The 22,101-nt window shown below is 46.9% G+C and overlaps 1 protein-coding gene across 1 annotated transcript; it reads left to right on the top strand.

Annotated features, from left to right (window-relative positions):
- The first annotated feature begins 11,858 nt into the window (after nucleotides 1-11,858).
- On the top strand, nucleotides 11,859-15,523 carry LOC147977310 (uncharacterized). Its single transcript, XM_087521126.1, has 6 exons — nucleotides 11,859-12,144; nucleotides 13,111-13,305; nucleotides 13,613-13,744; nucleotides 14,120-14,259; nucleotides 15,048-15,137; nucleotides 15,410-15,523. Exons 1-6 carry the CDS (start codon nucleotides 11,859-11,861, stop codon nucleotides 15,521-15,523), a joined length of 957 nt encoding a protein of 318 aa, XP_087377252.1.
- Nucleotides 15,524-22,101: the final 6,578 nt, after the last annotated feature.

Genomic DNA, 22,101 nt, shown 5'->3' with positions numbered 1-22,101 from the left:
TAGTTGTGTGCCTTACTTATGTTAGGGCCAATGAAGAAGGAAAACACGTTGTTTATGTTAGCAAATAAGCCACGGCAGGCATGTGTAGTGTGTGTGCGCGCATGCTGGGCGTGTCGGGTCCCGGTCCATGGCCATGTTGAGACCGTGGTGCGCGCGCGCGTGTGTGTGTGGTGCGGGGTGTGCGGGCACTAATCGCGTGTAAGTAGGCCTAGGTAATTAGTGGTTCACGGGGGTGATCGTCCAGATTGCTGCATGTGGTGGACACGAGCAGAGCGGGCCGATCGGGCGCCCAGCTGGGTAGGAGGCGTGGGGATCACGCCCCAGCGCGGGCGTGGCCCACTCGGCGAAGCCTTTGCCGAGTATTGTTCTCGGCCAAGGGTACTCAGCCCGATTCATACCGGCAAAGTTGAGTTTGCCGAGAACCAAAACACGGGACTCGGCAAAGTCTTTCCCGAGAACTAAAATGGGGATTCGACAAAAAAAAAGAAGACTAAACGGGCCGGACGGAGACGGTGGCTGCCACATGGCTGAAATTTTGCTGAGTACGTGTCGTAGGCACTTGGCTAAGATGAAAGCCCATGAGCGAGAAACGTCGGCACAATTATTTAGTTTCCCGAAATAAATCTCGGCAAACGATGTAATTGCCAAGTTTGTGTTTGCCGAGTGGCCCACTAGGCGACCTGTTTGCCAAGATCCTTGACTTTACACTTGTCAAAGAAATGAACCATGCTTTCAAAGAAGGACACTTGGCTTTTTCGCTGAGTTGTGTTCTGGGCAATCCTCCTTTACCGAGTGGCAAACTCGGCAAAGATATGTCATATTTTCTGCTTTATTTGTTTCTGCATCTGCCCTGGAACAAAAGACATACACAGCAAAATTTTGTCCCCAAATAGTACCACATCATGAGCAATGCACAAGCATCATAAAAAGTCCAATATTCTTCATCAATCAAATTAACTAAAGCAGCATACCAAGTCTAAAGTTATTCATCAAACTAACTAAAGCATCATTACAAATTTGAGATTGTTTGGCCACTTCAGTCACACTCCTCACACTGGTAGCGTATGCGCGACATTTCCACCGCTGATTGACACGCTGCCTCTCTCTCTCTCTCCCCCTCCAAAATCCCACCACCTCGCCATCGCCGGTCGCCATGGCGCCACGCCGCCCCACCAAACCATAGTTTTAAATAGCCGGCTATAGCGGCTATAGCCTTTTTAGCAGGGTACCACTAAATGGTCGTCTTCACAAATAGTCCGCTTTAGCCCGCTATAACTTCTCTATAGCTGATTTTGAGGGCCGCCCCTATTTTCAAATAGGCCGTCCTGTAACTTCGCTATAACTTCACAAATAGGCTGTCCTGTAACGCCCTCGATGCGGCTATATCTCCCACGTGTCGAAGCACGACTTAGAGGCATAACCGCATTGAAAGCAATGTCGCAAGTGAGGTAATCTTCACACAACCCATGTAATACATAAGGGAAAGAGATACCTAGTTGGCTTACAATCGCCACTTCAAACAATTACATGAATAAAGCATTACATAAACCAGATACAATCAAGGTCCGACTACAGAACCCAAAATAAAAGAAGACTACCCCAAAAGCGACATAGTCCCCGATCGACCCCAACTGGGCTCCACTACTGATCAACTAGAACGAATCAACACAAAGGACAAGATCTTCATCGAGCTCCTCCTTGAGCTTGGTTGCGTCATCTGCACGGTAACCTCGGCACCTGTAAGCTGGTTTTGGAAGTATCTGTGAGTCACGGGGACTCAGCAATCTCACACCCTCGCGATCAAAACTATTTAAGCTTATAGGAAGGGTAAAAGGTATGAGGTGGAGCTACAGCAAGCGACTAGCATATATGGTGGCTAACATACGCAAATGAGAGCGAGAAGAGAAGGCAAAGCATGGTCGATGAACTATGATCAAGAAGTGATCCTAAAACAACCTACGTCAAGCATAACTCCAACACCGTGTTCACTTCCCGGACCCCGCCGAGAAGAGACCATCACGGTAACACACGCGGTTGATGCATTTTAGTTAAGGTCAACTTCAAGTTTTCTACAACCGGACATTAACAAATTCCCATCTGCCCATAACCATGGGCACGGCTTTCGAAAGTTCAAAACCCTGCAGGGGTGTCCCAACTTAGCCCATCACAAGCTCTCACGGTCAACGAAGGATATTCCTTCTAGCGGGAAGACCCGATCAGACTCGGAATCCCGGTTACAAGACATCCTCGACAATGGTAAAACAAGTCCAGCAACACCGCCCGAATGTGCCGACAAATCCCGATAGGAGCTGCACATATCTCGTTCTCAGGGCACACTCAGGTGAGCACTACGTACAACTAAAACCATCCCTCGAGTTTCCCCGAGGTGGCGCTGCAAGTGGCTCTGTTTGGACCAACACTCAGAGGAGCACTGGCCCGGGGGGGGGGGGGGGTTAAAATAATGATGACCCTTGAGTCTGCAGAACCCAAGGGAAAGAAAAGGCTAGGTGGAGAATGGTAAAACCAATGTTGGGCATTGCTGAAGGAGTTTTATTCAAGGCGAACTGTCAAGGGGTTCCCATTATAACCCAACCGCGTAAGGAACGCAAAATCCAGGAATATAACACCGATATGACGGAAACTAGGGCGGCAAGAGTGGAACAAAACACCAGGCATAAGGCCGAGCCTTCCACCCTTTACCAAGTATATAGATGCATTAATTAAATAAGATATATATTGTGATATCCCAACAAGTAAACATGTTCCAACAAGGAACAACATCTCCATGTTCCAACAAGGAACAAACTTCAATCTTCACCTGCAACTAACAACGCTATAAGAGGGGCTGAGCAAAGCGGTAACATAGCCAAACAACGGTTTGCTAGGACAAGGTGGGTTAGAGGCTTGGTTCAACAATATGGGAGACATGATAAGCAAGTGGAAGGTATCGCGACATAGGCATAGCAAAAGAGCGAGCATCTAGCAAGCAAAGATAGAAGTGATTTCGAGGGTATGGTCATCTTGCCTGAGATCCCGCAAGGAAGAAGAACGAGTCCATGAAGAAGATAAACGGACGTAGTCGAACGGATCCTCACACACATGATGTTATCGGAACCAACCCGAAGAAGCAACACCGGAAAGAAGCAAACAACATAGTAAACAACCAACACATCAACATGGCATGATGCACAGTCGAGTATGATGCATGTCCGGTTTAATGAAGCATGGCATGGCAAAGTGCACGAACAATACTACAAATTAAGTGGAGCTCATTATGCAACGGAGTTACATATTGAAGAAAACACCACATGACTTATTTAGTTCTCTCTCGTTTATGTACTCAACAATATTAAATGTTGATTAACATGGCAAGAGGTGAAGCATAATGAAACTATCTAACTAGGCAAGTTTAAATGAGGCCGGAACCACAAAACAACAAGTCCGGAAAAATCCTCATGTGCATATTTTGGTTGTGGTACTAATCTGCCCTAAACACAATTTTAGAGTTATTAAACATGCAAAGTAAAGCCATCATGTTAAACTAGGCATTTTCTACCCCATTTACATATAAAGTTTATTAAATTCCGAGTTACGGTTATTTATTTATGAAATAAATCATTTTAGCAAGTTATTAAGAAAATTTAAACAAACAACATTTTAAACATTTTAAACATAGATGAAAGTTGCATATTATTAAACTAGATGAAAATCTAAGCAAGTTTCATATTAAGTTTGTTTTAATCCGATGCACGGTTGGAGAGTTATAAAATGCATGATGTCTAGGGGGTTCTCTGCAAAACTGGGTTCTCTGGAATAAAAGATAAATTCACAGACCCGGAAAAAAACATACGCGGGCCAAAATGGCTGGCCCAACAGGTGAAAAAAAACAAGAGGAGGGGGCGCTGGGGGGCTGCTCACCCTGGGCCTGGCGCAAATCGGTGAAGAGGAGGCACGCTGGGGCGCAGCTGGGCGTTGGTTCGATCTGGCGCTGGCAGGCTTGGGGGGTGTTGGGCTGGATCGAGGCAAAGAGGCAGGCCATCGCAGCGCTTCGGTCAACGCAGGCGAGCGGAGGCGCTGGCTGCGTGCGTTACTCTCCTGCTCGATGCAGGATGCAGGGGAGGCCGGCGATGGCGCGAAGACCGGCAAGGGCTCCGGCGAGGACCGGCCCGAAGGGACTGGGACGGCGGGATCCGGCGGATCTGGGCACGGGAATGGAGCTCCAGCGGCGCGACAGGGAACTCGGCGGGGCGCAGAATCCTGGCGGACGACGACGAGCGGCGTTGGGCATTCGGATCCACAGGATCGAGACGAGGCAAGGGGCTCATCCTCGTCCTCGAGCTCTCGCATAACCAGGGGAGACGGAGGCGGGATGAGGCTGGAGATTCCAGCAAAGGAGGCCGGCGATGGGGACGAGCTTGAGGCCGTCCATGGCGTAGGACGACGTCCTCCTCGTTCCCTGCAGGTAGATGACGACGGAAGAGCGGGTGAGCACGGGGAAGGAGAAACGGAAAGAGACGACCGAGGAGAAGGGAGACAAGGCCGGCCTGGGGGGCTGGTCGCCGGCGGCGACGTCCGGTTGAAGGAGAGGCGAGGAGAAGGACAAGTCAATCGATAGGGTGGATGGGACAGAGAGGATCGGGAGAAGCTCTGGTTGGTGGGTGCGCCGCGGGATCCAAGGAGGAGCACTGGTTGGTTGGATCGGGCAGGGGGAGGTTTCGAGGGGGATTTGGAATGTGGCAGCGGCTGAATTGGACTGATGGGACAAGCCTCTTAATTTCTAGGATTTGCCCAAAATAGGCTATTGGTTGATCTATATATAGCAAAAAAGGGCTAAGTTTAGGGGCATTTGATCCCTCCGATCTTAATCGGACGGTCGAGAAAAATATGTTAGGAAGTCCAATTAACAAAACGGAGACGTTTTGTAGATGTTTGGGGATAATACGGACCCAAGGGTGATGACTGCCCGGGTCGGGTTCGGGACAACTTTCGGACACACGCGAGGATGGCTGCGGGCTGACGAGAGAGGTTAGGTAGGGCCTGGCGGTTAGGTAGTGGGCCGTGCAGGAAGCCTTGGGCTGAGAGAAGAGAAGAGAGAGACTCGGCGACTGTTTCCGGAGACCGAAAAACGTCCGACGTTTTGACCGACTATATTGTCGCTATAGTTAACGGTTGGGCTATCAAACGAACTCCGAATGCGATTAAACTTGACAGGCGGTCTATCTACACTATAATAAGACCACACGCCAACTTTCATCCCATTCCGAGAACATTTTCCGGCCACTTATAAAATAATATTTCGGACGTGCCGCGGCGCGTGCGAGTGTGTCTGGGCTCAGAACGGACAACGGAAGGAACTGGGAGAACCCGGACGAATGCATGTTTTGAAAACATGATGATGCAATGCGCATGATGACATGACAACATGCAACACGCAAGCAAAAGACATGGCAACAACAACGAATAACTCGAAGACACCTGGCACAACGGTCTCGGGGCGTCACAACACTCCACCACTACGAGAGGATCTCGTCCCGAGATCTAGAATGGCACCGGAGGAACAACAGAAGATAAAAGAGGAGAGGTAAATCTAAGTTGCTTCTTTGACCAATGAGTGAAACCAAAGAACCTTAAAAAGGTTAAGCCAACTCGAGAAAAGAATACAACGGAGATAAATGAAGTTGAAAACACTCCATTAGAAAAAAGGAACAAGGAATAACAAATTCGGACAACACTCCGGTTGAAAAGTGATATGAAACTTGATAAGATGGAAAGAACTTGAGCCGAGGACACAACACTCCGGTTAAATGGATAAACATGAAAAGGACATGATCTTTGACAAAACAAAAAGATGGGTTGAAGAGAATAACATCACAACGTCTCCGGAACGGAAGAATAGGAGATAGATAATTGCCATAGGATAATTGAGAAGAAAAAGGCAACTTCTGCCACAAAAGAGCTTGAGAAGGCATCCTTAGGAGACGGGTCGAGCGGAATTGTTGGAAAACCAACAATGAGAAGAATAAGCTTGATATGGTCTTATGGAATACATCCCAAATCATGAGGTGACAACCTGCCACTAACAAAACCAAAGATTGGATTGATATCAACAAGGAGACGAGAAAGTATTTCACCGGGAGGATAAAAGAAGAACTTGGGTCATTATAAGCACCATAAATAGCCACAATCCTTCGAAAAGGAATTAAATCCTTTATGAACCATCATGTAGAACCTCCATGAAGAACTCCGGTTAACGAAAGAATGAATAAACGGAAGGAAAGAGAAGTTGAAAACACAAGGTGAATCCTTGTACCGATTTAGATGAATCTCCGTGGTGAAATAATTGAAGAAGGTTGGAACTCCGGGAAAAAAGAGAAGATGAAACAATGAAACCGAGAATTTTTCAATGAACCTCCGGAATAAGGAATTAATCACTGGGATGAACAAGAATAAGAATTATGTTATGCTTGTCCTTCACCAATTAAATTGATGATAATCAATGGATTTGGCATACTACTTATTCTCGTAGAAAGGATTAAAAGAGATATATCAAAACTTGAGAACGTCTTCAACGAACCACCGGTAGGATTGGAACAACGAATGAATTGATATGATAACGAATGATGAGAAGTCTTGCACGAACCACCATAAGAATTAAAATGACCGAAGGAAAGATAAAGGAACACCGGGAAGAATTATGAAATGAACGAGGATACTTGAGAGAATTTAGATACAAGTGAACGAAGGGATCACAAACTGATTAGAGAATATTGAATGATGCATCGGTAAAATTTAGAGAAAGAGAGCTGAAAGCTGAGAATGAAAAAACCTGAAATGATGGACTCCGGATAATCAAACTGAGAAGACTCTTGAATTGCTCCGGATAGGTGAAAAGAATTCTGACAATCAAAAACAATTATGAGAGGATGGGCTCGAACTAGAATCACGAATCTCTGAGAGACCGGATAAGATATGGAGGTAAAACTCTTCTTCGGTCTTCAAAATCTGAGAATGACAACGAGAAACCGCCACATTGTTGAGATACTACGGGATGAAAATTAGAAAGGTTGAACCAACGATGAAAAGAATTTGAGTGATTTTTGGAGAAAAACACATTTGACTGATGATAAATCATACTTACGTCAAACTTTGACAAGAATTTAGGATAGCTCCGGGAAAATAAGAAGAGTCAAGTAAGATCCTAGGAAAAGACCTGTGGGTTAGGGCTCACTCAAAAGAAACCCCGTAGAATGATTTAAAAGAGAGGTTGCACCAGTTGAATTAAATGGCTTGAATGAGATAACAACCTCGGAATAGGTTGAACGGATCTTGAATGACAAGACGAGCCTTTTGAGAAAGCTTGAGCACGCCGGAACAAATGAATAGTCAGAAGTGAATTATTATGAGGTGCACCGGTATGAGAAGGCATTGAAATGAGGAAAGGGGTAAGATCAACAAAGCTTGACTTGAAACCACCGGAGAAGATAAAGAAACAAAGAATGATGAACTAGAAGCTCCGTTAGTATCTTCGCGAGAATCACCGGATAAGAACATTGAAGGAAAAGAATGGAGAGGCTTCACATCAATAAGATGGATACTCGATTAAGAAATCTGAGTCCTTAAAGAAAAACAAGGGAGGGAGGGCGGGAAAAACAAAGGCAACTTGGAGATGGATGAAACAAACACCTTGAGAAGAACTGATACTTGATCAAGCGGATGATGAAAACGATCGGATCCACTTGAAAAGAGAAACGCCGGTGAAAAAGGATTTACATGACAATCTCGATTATCATGAGGGATTAGTATTCACATAGGAGTATGAGAACACCGTTTAAGAAAGGTATGGAATCAACATTTGACTTCGAAGCAACTCGAATACCACTACTCGAAACAAAAACAAAGGGTTGGCTTGCAGAATAAGCCGGAACAAACATATGATAGAGTTTTTGTCCGAAGTTTTCGTGGTGGGGCCTACACGGGCTCGATCGTACAACACCATCATCTACAAGGCAGTGCACATGACATACGAAGCGTCCCCGAGTCGGCAAAGCCAAGGACTCTTTAAGACACAACGAGACCACTGTAAAACCAACCGTGGATAGGCGGACCACTAGATGTCGAACCCCAATTTCATATCATACATCTGTAGGAAAGATATCCTAGGAGCTACTTGAATTCCCACTTATAAACTCCCGAAACTTTCCGGTTATGCAATCAGGTGTTGGGGATACAGGGGAAGCATAATATCTCAACCAAACTAGCAAATCCTACATCCAGCTGTATCCATCCTTCAACACATAACCAAGAAACCTTCGGAAATCGTCTACCTCAACCTTCGAAAAGCATCTGTTATACGAGTTATGGCAATACTCCCGAACTCCCTCCCCAGTACTGGGTGGCGTCGAGGTTATCTCACCAACAACTGTATAAAAGAGATTTTCGATGTCGGCGAAACTAATCTCAGGTATTCCAGAACTGCAACGATAAAATTGTGACGACAACACCTCGGAGCTCAACTCCCCGGGACACTGCCACAACCCCTAAATGACAGGAGGCACCAAGAACAATGTTCTCGTCACAAATCGATCGGAACGATTCCAAGATACCCGCGTGATCCTAAATTTTTTTTAGTGAAATTTGAGAAGAGAAGAGACAAAACTCTACGTCAGGATGCCTTACCAGAGCGATGAAGGGACTGGGAAGTAAAAAGAATTCCTAAACTCTCCGATATATATAATCCTAAATGACTCAAAACATTTTTCTAGACTCAACTCGTCCGCTAATTCGATCAAGCAATGGGGCTCCTAAGGTCGGGGAAGGCTCTGATTACCAGCTTGTAACGCCCTCGATGCGGCTATATCTCCCACGTGTCGAAGCACGACTTAGAGGCATAACCGCATTGAAAGCAATGTCGCAAGTGAGGTAATCTTCACACAACCCATGTAATACATAAGGGAAAGAGATACATAGTTGGCTTACAATCGCCACTTCAAACAATTACATGAATAAAGCATTACATAAACCAGATACAATCAAGGTCCGACTACAGAACTCAAAATAAAAGAAGACTACCCCAAAAGCGACACGGTCCCCGATCGACCCCAACTCGGCTCCACTACTGATCAACTAGAACGAATCAACACAAAGGACAAGATCTTCATCGAGCTCCTCCTTGAGCTTGGTTGCGTCATCTGCACGGTAACCTCGGCACCTGCAAGCTGGTTTTGGAAGTATCTGTGAGTCACGGGGACTCAACAATCTCGCACCCTCGCGATCAAAACTATTTAAGCTTATAGGAAGGGTAAAAGGTATGAGGTGGAGCTGCAGCAAGCGACTAGCATATATGGTGGCTAACATACGCAAATGAGAGCGAGAAGAGAAGGCAAAGCATGGTCGATGAACTATGATCAAGAAGTGATCCTAAAACAACCTACGTCAAGCATAACTCCAACACCGTGTTCACTTCCCGGACCCCGCCGAGAAGAGACCATCACGGTAACACACGCGGTTGATGCATTTTAATTAAGGTCAACTTCAGGTTTTCTACAACCGGACATTAACAAATTCCCATCTGCCCATAACCGTGGGCACGACTTTCGAAAGTTCAAAACCCTGCAGGGGTGTCCCAACTTAGCCCATCACAAGCTCTCACGGTTAACGAAGGATATTCCTTCTAGCGGGAAGACCCGATCAGACTCGGAATCCCGGTTACAAGACATCCTCGACAATGGTAAAACAAGTCCAGCAACACTGCCCGAATGTGCCGACAAATCCCGATAGGAGCTGCACATATCTCGTTCTCAGGGCACACTCAGATGAGCACTACGTACAACTAAAACCAGCCCTCGAGTTTCCCCGAGGTGGCGCTGCAAGTGGCTCTGTTTGGACCAACACTCAGAGAAGCACTGGCCCGGGGGGGTTAAAATAATGATGACCCTTGAGTCTGCAGAACCCAAGGGAAAGAAAAGGCTAGGTGGCGAATGGTAAAACCAATGTTGGGCATTGCTAGAGGAGTTTTATTCAAGGCGAACTGTCAAGGGGTTCCCATTATAACCCAACCGCGTAAGGAACGCAAAATCTAGGAACATAACACCGATATGACGGAAACTAGGGCGGCAAGAGTGGAACAAAACACCAGGCATAAGGCCGAGCCTTCCACCCTTTACCAAGTATATAGATGCATAAATTAAATAAGATATATATTGTGATATCCCAACAAGTAAACATGTTCCAACAAGGAACAACATCTCCATGTTCAAACAAGGAACAAACTTCAATCTTCACCTGCAACTAACAACACTATAAGAGGGGCTGAGCAAAGCGGTAACATAGCCAAACAACGGTTTGCTAGGACAAGGTGGGTTAGAGGCTTGGTTCAACAATATGGGAGGCATGATAAGCAAGTGGTAGGTATTGCGGCATAGGCATAGCAAAAGAGCGAGCATCTAGCAAGCAAAGATAGAAGTGATTTCGAGGGTATGGTCATCTTGTCTGAGATCCCGCAAGGAAGAAGAACGAGTCCATGAAGAAGATAAACGGACGTAGTCGAACGGATCCTCACACACATGACGTTATCGGAACCAACCCGAAGAAGTAACACTCGAAAGAAGCAAACAACATAGTAAACAACCAACACATCAACATGGCATGATGCACAATCGAGTATGATGGATGTCCGGTTTAATGAAGCATGGCATGGCAAAGTGCACAAACAATACTACAAATTAAGTGGAGCTCATTATGCAACGAAGTTACATATTGAAGAAAACACCACATGACTTATTTAGTTCTCTCTCGTTTATGTACTCAACAATATTAAATGTTAATTAACATGGCAAGAGGTGAAGCACAATGAAACTATCTAACTAGGCAAGTTTAAATGAGGTCGGAACCACAAAACAACAAGTCCGGAAAAATCCTCATGTGCATATTTTGGTTGTGGTACTGATCTGCCCTAAACACAATTTTAGAGTTATTAAACATGCAAAGTAAAGCCATCATGTTAAACCAGGCATTTTCTACCCCATTTACATATAAAGTTTATTAAATTCCGAGTTACGGTTATTTAGTTATGAAATAAATCATTTTAGCAAGTTATTAAGCAAATTTAAACAAACAACATTTTAAACATAGATGAAAGTTGCATATTATTAAACTAGATGAAAATCTAAGCAAGTTTCATATTAAGTTTGTTTTAATCCGATGCACGGTTGGAGAGTTATAAAATGCATGATGTCTAGGGGGTTCTCTGCAAAACTGGGTTCTCTGGAATAAACGATAAATTCACAGGCCCTGAAAAAAACGTATGCAGACCGAAATGGCTGGCCCAACAGGTGAAAAAAAAACAAGAGGAGGGGGCGCTTGGGGGCTGCTCACCCTGGGCCTGGCACAAATCGGTGAAGAGGAGGCACGCTGGGGCGCAACTGGGCCTTGGTTCGATCTGGCGCTGGCGGGCTTGGGGGGAGTTGGGCCGGATCGAGGCAAAGAGGCAGGCCATCGCAGCGCCCCGGTCAACGCAGGCGAGCGGAGGCGCTGGCTGCGTGCGTTCCTCTCCTGCTCGATGCAGGATGCAGGGGAGGCCGGCGATGGCGCGAAGACCGGCGAGGGCTCCGGCGAGGACCGGCCCGAAGGGACTGGGACGGCGGGATCCGGCGGATCTGGGCACGGGAATGGAGCTCCAGAGGCGCGGCAGGGAACTCGGCGGGGCGCAGAATCCTGGCGGACGACGATGAGCGGCGTTGGGCATTCGGATCCACAGGATCGAGACGAGGCAAGGGGCTCATCCTCGTCCTCGAGCTCTCGCATAACCAGGGGAGACGGAGGCGGGATGAGGCTGGAGATTCCAGCAGAGGAGGCCGGCGATGGGGACGAGCTCGAGGCCGTCCATGGCGTCGGACAACGTCCTCCTCATTCCCTGCAGGCAGACGACGACGGAAGAGCGGGTGAGCACGGAGAAGGAGAAACGGAAAGAGACGACCGAGGAGAAGGGAGACAAGGCCGGCCTGGGGGTGCTGGTCACCGGCAGTGACGTCCGGCTGAGGGAGAGGCGAGGAGAAGGACAAGTCGATCGATGGGGGGGATGGGACAGAGAGGATCGGGAGAAGCTCTGGTTGGTGGGTGCGCTGCAGGATCCAAGGAGGAGCACTGGTTGGTTGGATCGGGCAGGGGGAGGTTTCGAGGGGGATTTGGAATGTGGCAGCGGCTGAATTGGACTGATGGGACAAGCCTCCTAATTTCTAGGGTTTGCCCAAAATAGGCTATTGGTTGATCTATATATAGCAAAAAAGGGCTAAGTTTAGGGGCATTTGATCCCTCCGATCTTAATCGGACGGTCGAGAAAAATATGTTAGGAAGTCTAATTAACAAAACGGAGACGTTTTGTAGATGTTTGGGGATGATCCGGACCCAAGGGTGATGACTGCTTGGGTCGGGTTCGGGACAACTTTCGGACGCACGCGAGGATGGCCGCGGGCTGACGAGAGAGGTTAGGTAGGGCCTGGCGGTTAGGTAGTGGGCCGTGCAGGAAGCCTTGGGCTGAGAGAAGAGAAGAGAGAGACCCGGCGACTATTTCTGGAGACCGAAAAATGTCCGACGTTTTGACCGACTATATTGTCGCTATAGTTAACGGTTGGGCTATCAAACGAACTCCGAATGCGATTAAACTTGACAGGCGGTCTATCTACACTATAATAAGACCACACGCCAGCTTTCATCCCATTCCGAGAACATTTTCCGGCCACTTATAAAATAATATTTCGAACGTGCCGCGGCGCGTGCGAGTGTGTCTGGGCTCAGAACGGACAGCGGAAGGAACTGGGAGAACCCGGACGAATGCAGGTTTTGAAAACATGATGATGCAATGCACATGATGACATGACAACATGCAACACGCAAGCAAAAGACATGGCAACAACAACGAATAACTCGAAGACACCTGGCACAACGGTCTCGGGGTGTCACACGCCCCTTCCGGCTGCCGACGGATCGCTTCCACTCCTCCATGCGGCGAGCCACGGCGACCTCCGCCTCTTCAAGAGTACGTGGGCGATTCCGGGCGGGTTTTGTTTGGACCTGGGAGGCACTGACTTCCTCGTTCGTCGCGTCATGTCGCAGGGCTGGTGAGAGATCTGGATAAGGCCAGGGGCTGTCCCAGGGAGGTGGTGGAGACCGCCAAGGACCAAGGTCTTGTGGCGCTGCACTTCGCTGCCGGGAAGGGAAGGCCACGGGTGTGCAGGTACCTGGTCCAGGAGCTAGGGGTCGATGTGGACGCCGTCGACGATGGAGGTGCATTTAATTTGCCTCTAAACTGTAAATGTGTCTCAACTCTACTCCTATATGGCTTGCGTTCAGAATCGGGCTATAGGAAACTGTATATTGATCAGCAATTTACAACTGTCAAGCTATTTTGTGAATGAATCAGATGTATATATACACAGTTTAGTGTGTTTGTTCACTTATTTCAGTCCGTATGTAGGTCATACTGAAATATCCAAAACATCTTATATTTTTGAGCTGAGGGAGTAGAAAACAAAGTGTTATGTTATGCCATACGTATTTATGTATTAACTTTGTAGATTCTGACATGCTCTGAGAGGAAACGTCCTCATTTTGATAGGTCGAAGACCTCTGCTTGTGGCATTGCTTCATGGAAGCATGGATACCGCCAGTTATCTTCTTGATCATGGGGCAGATCCAGGCAAAGCTGACGACAAAGGGTTTGCCCCACTTCACCATGCTGCTAGAGCAGGTACTTCTCTGCCAGCACACCACATGTCATTTTTCTTCCAGTGCCTTACAATACTGTTCCATTATGATGCCTATGTGTGTTGGAAAGATGTAGAAGAAGAAGTTGTTTGTCAATTTTTTCATTATTTTAATTGTATGTGAGTAGAAGAACATTAGTGCCATTTACGTTGTCTTAGAGACTTAGATGATTTCCTTAGGATTTAAAAGTTGCCCATTTTCCCATATTCTGCCCTCTTGTCTGTTTGTAACTATTCCAGGGCATGCAGTTTTAGTTGGTGTGTATCTTGATCATATTGAATTTTCCCCATCACGCAATCAGTTCTACTTTGTAGTCATTACCTATTGGATTCTCTTTTCATCTTCTTGCTTTACTTAGGAGACCGTAAAATGGTGGAACTCTTGCTTGCAAAAGGAGTTTCTGTTGACCCAGTATCTTCTGAAGGGACACCACTTTATGCCGCTGCCTTGGAAGGGCATGATGAAATTATGCAAATTTTGTTGGAGAACAACGCGGATGTAGGTTTTAACAACATACTATTTCCTACTAATTTTGGCTAGCTGCATTGTTTCATGTTTCACTTACTTGGCTGTTGTGTTGAATCCGCTTTACTGCCTTTCTTCAAAAGTTGTGATGTCTGAGCGCAATCAGCTAAATTAGCACATTTTTTAGCAACTATTCAAAATCAGGCCTTTGTAGCAGTGACTAAGCGCCCTCTGTTAACCCTTCTTTCAGTTCTAGTAAGGGTGCATTCTCGAAGAGCTCTGGCCATCTATGATTTCTTGACTTCACAACAAAAATCTAGCTCCATGCATACTCTATACACCATATCTTCTTGCAGCTCCACTCTACTTGCTTCTTCAATATAGGCTCCACTGCAACTTTCTGAATTTGTATTCCCTCTAGAAATTCATGACGAAAGATGTTTTTCTTTCATATACTTTTATTCCTTTTGGTGCCTCTTGGTGGGTTCATCTCTTGGCTCTAGCCTACCCAGCTTGCTTGGGAATAAAAGATTAAACCGGTGTGCTATTATTGTTGTACGTCTACTCCTTTTAAGAGATACATGGGACTGAATTAAAAAGAAAGGTCCAATTGCTCAAAATGGCCACTAAAGCATTAATGCCCAATATATTATTCCAGAAACACTTGTTGATACAAGTTTGCTTTTGCAATGCTATTGATTTTTTCCCTTTCTCTTTTACAGAAGGCCACAGGACAACAAATGCATTCTTCCTTCTATTTGTTTGCTCTTTCCTACATCTTACTTCAGTATAGTAAATCGTGTGTAATCTGTTTTTGCCAGTGTAACAAGAAACTACCCGGTGGTGTTGACACCCCTCTTCTCGTTGCTATAACTCCTCCCTCACTGAAATGTGTCAAGCTCCCTGTGGAGGTATCGTGCCTGCAGTATTCATTTTTGTTGTGTTAGGCCTTAGAAAGTTAGAATTACTTAAGCAAATTTTTGCTCAATGCTACATTTTTCGACACTAAAGTAGGTTTGGCCTTCTTTGATGGTGTTTATTGTTTGAGCTACCTTTGAGACATTTTTGTGGCCGCTCTACACTAATGTTTAACACAAGAAAACGCCATGTCTAATCGGCAATGAACCTAACAGCCCATAGAGAGTTCCTCTACAAACCGATTTGTAATAGTATTTTTTGGCAGGCTGGTGCAGATGTCAATGGTGGTCTTGCAGCCCCTTTGGTTGTTGCTCCTGAGATGAAAGGTTTAACTGCATGCTTGAAACTGTTACTAGAAGCTGGTGCTGACCCTGTGTAAGATTTCTGTACCTCTATGCCATGGCATGCCAATTGCTTGAACATCCAACTGATGTTAACAGTTTATTTAGAGCTGGTGCTCTCGCAAACAGGCCCATGAATTAGTGGAGCTGGGTATCCATAGTTCTAAGAATTCAAGGAGCTGGAATTGGGGGTGTTTCGGTGTGCATTTTGTTTGTTAAGCTTAAATCATCTTATTTTAGCCTATGTACTTGATATCCTACAGGAATCAAAGATTTGGAGCTCTCCCAAACTAGCCCTTTGATTCTTGCTTGGATCAAATTGGTCCACTCAATCCAAGATCCTAGAATATTATATTTAGAATTAAACCCATTAAGGGGGAAAGAAAGGGCAAGCACGCAGCTATGCCAAGTGGCACCTGCTGGTTGGCTGCGGCGGGGACATAATTTTTTTCCTGAGAAGTGTTTTTTATTGGAAGTGAGGATTTTCTTTTCTTTTCGAGATGGATGTGAGGGCCATGTGTCATTTGCTGGTTGGCTGAGGTGAGAATGGTTTCTTTTGTGAGATGGAGGTCAGTTTTTTTTCTTTAAGACGTAGAAACGAGCGCACACCATCTCAGGTGAGACACAATCATGGGCCCCAACCACTAATGTATTATGTAACACGCCTTGTGCAAATAGAATTCTAGGCATCATGTGTTTCCTTATGAAATTAGACTTAATTAAAGCTGCCATTGAGACTTTTGGCTTCCTTCATTAGTTAGACTTAGGTGCACTTACCATTGTATTAGAAATATTTTCATTATCGTAATACATGTTAGAATAAATCTGAGGCATACCGTTGATCATCCGAGGACCAAGCAACACACAAGCACGACACCGAGATTTGTTAACGAGGTTCACCGATATGGCTACATCCCGGGGCTTGACTACGGGCGCTCCTCCCCGTGACACCGTCACAATACCGCACACCGGCCACCCGGGCGCCGGCACACGCCGCCGGCTCCCCCTTGCGCGCCTGTGCTATTATGTTGGCATGGGTTACATCGTGTGTCTATCCCCGCTATATATGAGAGGCCTAGGATACAAGTGTCCTATTAGGACACAACTCCACATCCTATGTAAACATAATACAACACCTAGTCCAACTGTAACCTACCTTGTACACAATATTCGACACAACTCTAACAAACTCCACCTTGGCGAATATTCTCCACCACCTTGAATTCGTCCATGCGTCAAACTTCCATGTACATTGGACTTGAGCTTATCCCATGAGCACCGCTGCTACTCCAAAGACTCCATACGACTCCACCTGCAACTTGTAGTCCCTTCTTTTCTTGAACACAGTCAACACTCGAGCAAAATTAAGTTTCTTGTTACTCCAGTTTGTGCTCCCAACTTCCAGAGTATCCGTCCAACGCAATCACACACTGATCACTGACCTGCGTGAAAATGAACAACTCACATATTGGGTGTCACACATAAGAGTTACCTGAACTCAACATCACCGCTCCTTTCTTGTCCGCTTGTCTGAAACTTGAAGGAATTTCACCATTGCTTGTAGTCATCCCGAGTCAAATTCGCAGTTGTCTCACCACATGTATGACCACCAGAGCCCTGGCCCGTCTCCATGTCCCGTTCATACCGCACGCCTCGCCACTGTTACAGCGTCGAGCCTCCGCTGTCCCGGTTGAGTCTCAAGGGTCGTGAAACCACATCATTCAACCCACATTGCAGAGTACCACCGATCATCGCTGACCGATGACGAATTTCACGCTTCTATCAGACCATTGGGCTCCAGTCCAAACTACGTGTCCCTCGCTTTTCCCGCTGAATAGGCTCCGACTCTCTGTGCACTTACGACGTAACCCCTTAATCAGCACCGAGTGAAGTCTTCCAAACTCCAGCTCCATCTTCAACATGACTCCATGGTAGATGATCAGTCCACCTCCACGCCCCGTCGATTCCAAGCTCCGTGTGCACCGTCTTGAATCAACCCCGCGCCATAGTCTTGTCGAAGCCACACAAGCCCTCGGGCCTGCGCCACGTGTTTCCACGCCCAGAAGTCGGTCACCATCAGCATCACACTCCGATGTCGTCGTCGCCGATCCCACCACCGTCTTCTGAACCAACCGACTCACGTCGATCCGTCAGACTGTCCAGTCCGACCCAGCCGAACATATCCGACTACAATCGCGCGGACAAGTGGTATCATGAGCTAGGTTGTTTTGAAGATCGTGGAAAGTTGATCTAGAGGAAGAAGATGCATCGACATAAATCTGTGGGAAGCGATCGTAATACGGGATGAATATCACCGGCGAGTTACCATCGAGGTAGGATTGGTCGTGCTGTGATCTTCGAGCAGTAATCTGAACGACATGCGGATATGAGGCGAAAGCATGGCGGCAGACGTACGGCGATCGATTAATGGATCGGTCGGGCGAGCGTACAGCTCAACATCGCGTACATGAAGCGACGGCGGCGGCACGTGTAGCAGGCGAGTTTGTGACACGATCCGTTTGACCAGAGTCGATCGATCTGCGCGTGGGGTGGGCTGGTCTAGCAGGCGAAGTGCAAGCCCAAGTAAGCTGTAGGCCCAAGTTGTGGGCTGTGAGCAGTTGTGTGCTGGCTGGGCGGTGCAGGCTGGCTGGCGGGCCAGGCCCAGGTTTGCCGCTGCAGGTGCGTCCCGTGCGAGGAAGCTGTCCAGGCCGTGATGTAGCCATATCGGTGAACCTCGTTAACAAATCTCGGTGTTGTGCTTGTGTGATTGCTTGGTCTTCGGATGATCAAACGATATGCCTCAGATTTATTCTAACAATACATCCGAAAAAATGCATGCACACTTAGCGGGATCCCCCTAGGTGCCCATGACAAGGATCCGGCCCAGCTGGTTCGAACCACCCGAGTCCGCATGGGGAGAATAACTTGGCTGGGCTAGCATATTGAAGTCCACCCAGCTAATAAATGCCGTGGTGTCCATCCGACTGAACAAGGCATGTTCAATAAATGGAGATATCACCAATGGCGCCTTCACGACAACATTGTGGCGTTGAGGGTAATTCCATTAGTAGCGATCTTCATCATGACTATAAAAAACCATTGTATGCTATATCTTTGTCTTTAAGGTGAGGATGGCGCGAGATCTTAGAGAGGTGAAGAGAGATAAACTAAATCTCTACCAGACACACCATCCACGTTCATCGGACCCCCCTTTGTAACCATACTATTTATACAAGCAAAAACATACAATAGGAGTAGGGTGTTACCCCTAGAATAGGGGGCCCGAACCTGGGTAAAACCTCTTGTGTGAAATCCTGTACCTAGGTCATCTAGGTGCGCCTCTCCTTCACAAAATCCCCAATCATGAGTATTGCCATGAAATCCCAGGACCACGGGGACGGACGCGACGAGTAGGTAGCAGCTAGCGGCGGCGGCTAGCTAGCTTGCTCGCTCCGCGGCGACGGCTAGCTAGCTAGCTCGCGGGGGACGGTGATGGCCTGTGGCGGCAGCTCACGTCCGGCGACGGCGGCGCGCGGCAGCTCACGTCCGGGGGCGGCAGTGAGATTTGGCAGGAATTGAGCTCAGGAAGCCATGGCGCCGGCTGCGAGAAAAGCGGTTGGGGCTGAAATTTCTCTCTCCCTATTGTCAACTTCCAGAGTGGCTACCACGCCATCTTGGGCTGTTCGGCTTATGCCAAGTTAATGGCTAGGCCCTCCTACGTCCACCTGAAGCTCAAGATGTCAAGCCCCAACAGGGCGATCATGATCTCGGGCAATCCTAAGCGCTCTAATGAGTGCGATGATGCCAATGCGGTTATCGCCGAGACCCTGATTGTGACTGGGAACTGGTCAAGATATAGAAGGAGGCTGATGCTGAGCATTTGCCATCTAGCAAGAAGCGGACCATTGTTTCCTCCTTCCAGTCAGCCAAGGACACCAAGAAGGTCCGAGTCCATTCCAAGGGCTCATTCAAGATAATGTAGATTACCACCGATCTTCTTGCCCAGTAGGAAAGCATGCTCATGGAGGAACTTCGTAAGAATTAGGACATTTTTGCGCTGGGCGTCCTAGGGGACTTTGTCAAGTCGAAGCTGGTCAAGCAAACCCTTCGTCACTTCGTAGAAGAGAGGCGCAGAGCCATCGATGAAGAGATTGCCCGACTGCTCAAATTCTGCTTCATCCGTGAAGTCTTTCACCCGGATTGGCTGGCAAACCCAGTCATGGTTCCCAAGAACCAAGCTTGGCGCATGTGTGTTTTTTTACGTATAAAACTTTATTACTCAAATGATAGCGAGATCGTTTACAACAAGTTGAGAAATAAAGTCCGGGATTGAACTCTCCCAAACCTCCGAAGATCTACTAGGAAGAGAGAATTTGGCTATAGAATCAGCTACTTCATTTGCTTCACGTAAACATGCTATGATTTTGTACTGAGCAAAGTCGAGTCCCATCTCTTTGCCTTCAAGCACGATAGCTGAGTCATGTCTCGAATAATCTGCAAGGTTAAAGGCTTGGCACATGTGTGTTGATTACCAACCGTTTTAACAAGGCATGCCCCAAAGATCCATTTGCTCCACCCCTTATCGACCAAGTTATCGATTCCACGGCCGGCTGCGAGCATCTGTGGTTTCTGGATGCCTATTCAGGCTACCACCAGATCAGGATGAAAGATTGAGACGAAATCAAGACTTCTTGTGTCACCCCGTACGAGGCTTATTGTTACGTCTTGAAGCCTTGTTTATCTGGAAAATGCAAGTGCTATGTAACGCCCTCGATGCGTCTATATCTCCCACGTGTCGAAGCACGACTTAGAGGCATAACCACATTGAAAGCAATGTCGCAAGTGAGGTAATCTTCGCACAACCCATGTAATACTTAAGGGAAAGAGATACATAGTTGGCTTACAATCGCCACTTCACACAATTACATGAATAAAGCATTACAACATCCAAATACAATTAAGGTCCGACTACGGAACCAAAATAAAAGAAGAACCCCAAAAGCGACAAGGTCCCCCGATCGACCCGAACTGGGCTCCACTACTGATCAACTAGAACGGAACAACACAAAGGACAAGATCTTTAACGAGCTCCTCCTTGAGCTTGGTTGCGTCATCTGCACGGACTCATCGGCACCTGCAAGCTGGTTTTGGAAGTATCTGTGAGCCACGGGGACTCAGCAATCTCACACCCTCGCGATCAAGACTATTTAAGCTTAAGGGTAAGGTAAAAGGTATGAGGTGGAGCTGCAGCAAGCGACTAGCATATATGGTGGCTAACATACGCAAATGAGAGCGAGAAGAGAAGGCAAAGCACGGCCGAGAAATCTATGATCAAGAAGTGATCCTAAAACAACCTACGTCAAGCATAACTCCAACACCGTGTTCACTTCTCGGACTCCGCCGGAAAGAGACCATCACGGTTACACACGCGGTTGATGTATTTTAATTGAGGTCAACTTCAGGTTTTCTACAACCGGACATTAACAAATTCCCATCTGCCCATAACAGCGGGCACGGCTTTCGAAAGTTCAAATCCCTGCAGGGGTGTCCCAACTTAACCCATCACAAGCTGTCACGGTCAACGAAGGATAAACCTTCTCCCGAGACATTCCGATCAGGCTCAGCATCCCGGTTCTACAAGAAAACTTCGACAAAGATAAAACAAGTCCAGCAACACCGCCCGAATGTGCCGACAAATCCCGATAGGAGCTGCACATATCTCGTTCTCAGGGCACACTCAGATGAGACTAGCTACGAGTAAAACCAAACCTCAAGTTTCCCCAAGGTGGCCTCGCAGGCAGCTCAGTTCAGACCAACACTCAGAGGAGCACTGGCCTGGGGGGGGGGGTTAAAAAAAGATGACCCTTGAGTCCGCGAAACCCAAGGGAAAAAAGAGGCTAGGTGGCGAATGGTAAAACCAATGTTGGGCATTGCTGGAGGAGTTTTATTCAAGACGAACTATCAAGGGGTTCCCATAATAGCCCAACCGTGTAAGGAACACAAAATCCGGGAACATAACACTGATATGACGGAAACTAGGGCGGCAAGAGTGGAACAAAACACCAGGCATAAGGCCGAGCCTTCCATCCTTTACCAAGTATATAGATGCATTAATTAAATAAGAGATATTGTGATATCCCAAAAAGTAAACATGTTCCAACAAGGAACAACATCTCCATGTTCCAACAAGGAACAAACTTCAATCTTCACCTGCAACTAACAACGCTATAAGAGGGGCTGAGCAAAGCGGTAACATAGCCAAACAACGGTTTGCTAGGACAAGATGGGTTAGAGGCTTGGTTCAACAATATGGGAGGCATGATAAGCAAGTGGTAGGTATCGCAACATATGCATAGCAAAAGAGCGAGCAACTAGCAAGCAAAGATAGAAGTGATTTCGAGGGTATGGTCATCTTGCCTGAGATCCCTCAAGGAAGAAGAACGAGTCCATGAAGAAGACAAATGGACGTAGTCGAACGGGTCCACACAAACGCGACGTTACCGGAACCAACCCGAAGAAGCAACACCAGAAAGAAGCACACAACATAGTAAACAAACAACACATGGACATGGCATGATGCACAACCAAGTATGATGCATGTCCGGTTTAAAGATAC

The sequence above is a fragment of the Triticum urartu genome, chromosome 4A (genome assembly GCF_056163025.1).
Source record: "Triticum urartu cultivar PI428250 chromosome 4A, HENAU_Tu73, whole genome shotgun sequence".
Classification (NCBI taxonomy): Eukaryota; Viridiplantae; Streptophyta; class Magnoliopsida; order Poales; family Poaceae; genus Triticum; species Triticum urartu.
This window is presented reverse-complemented; position numbering and strand designations above follow the sequence as displayed.

Excerpts from the sequence above, each read along its gene's own strand:
- LOC147977310 (XM_087521126.1), top strand. The coding sequence starts at position 11,859 with ATGGGGACGAGCTCGAGGCCGTCCATGGCGTCGGACAACGTCCTCCTC. Across the intron at positions 13,306-13,612 it reads ATTTAATTTGCCTCTAAACT|GTCGAAGACCTCTGCTTGTG; the intron begins GTAAATGTGTCT and ends TCATTTTGATAG. Across the intron at positions 13,745-14,119 it reads TCACCATGCTGCTAGAGCAG|GAGACCGTAAAATGGTGGAA; the intron begins GTACTTCTCTGC and ends TGCTTTACTTAG.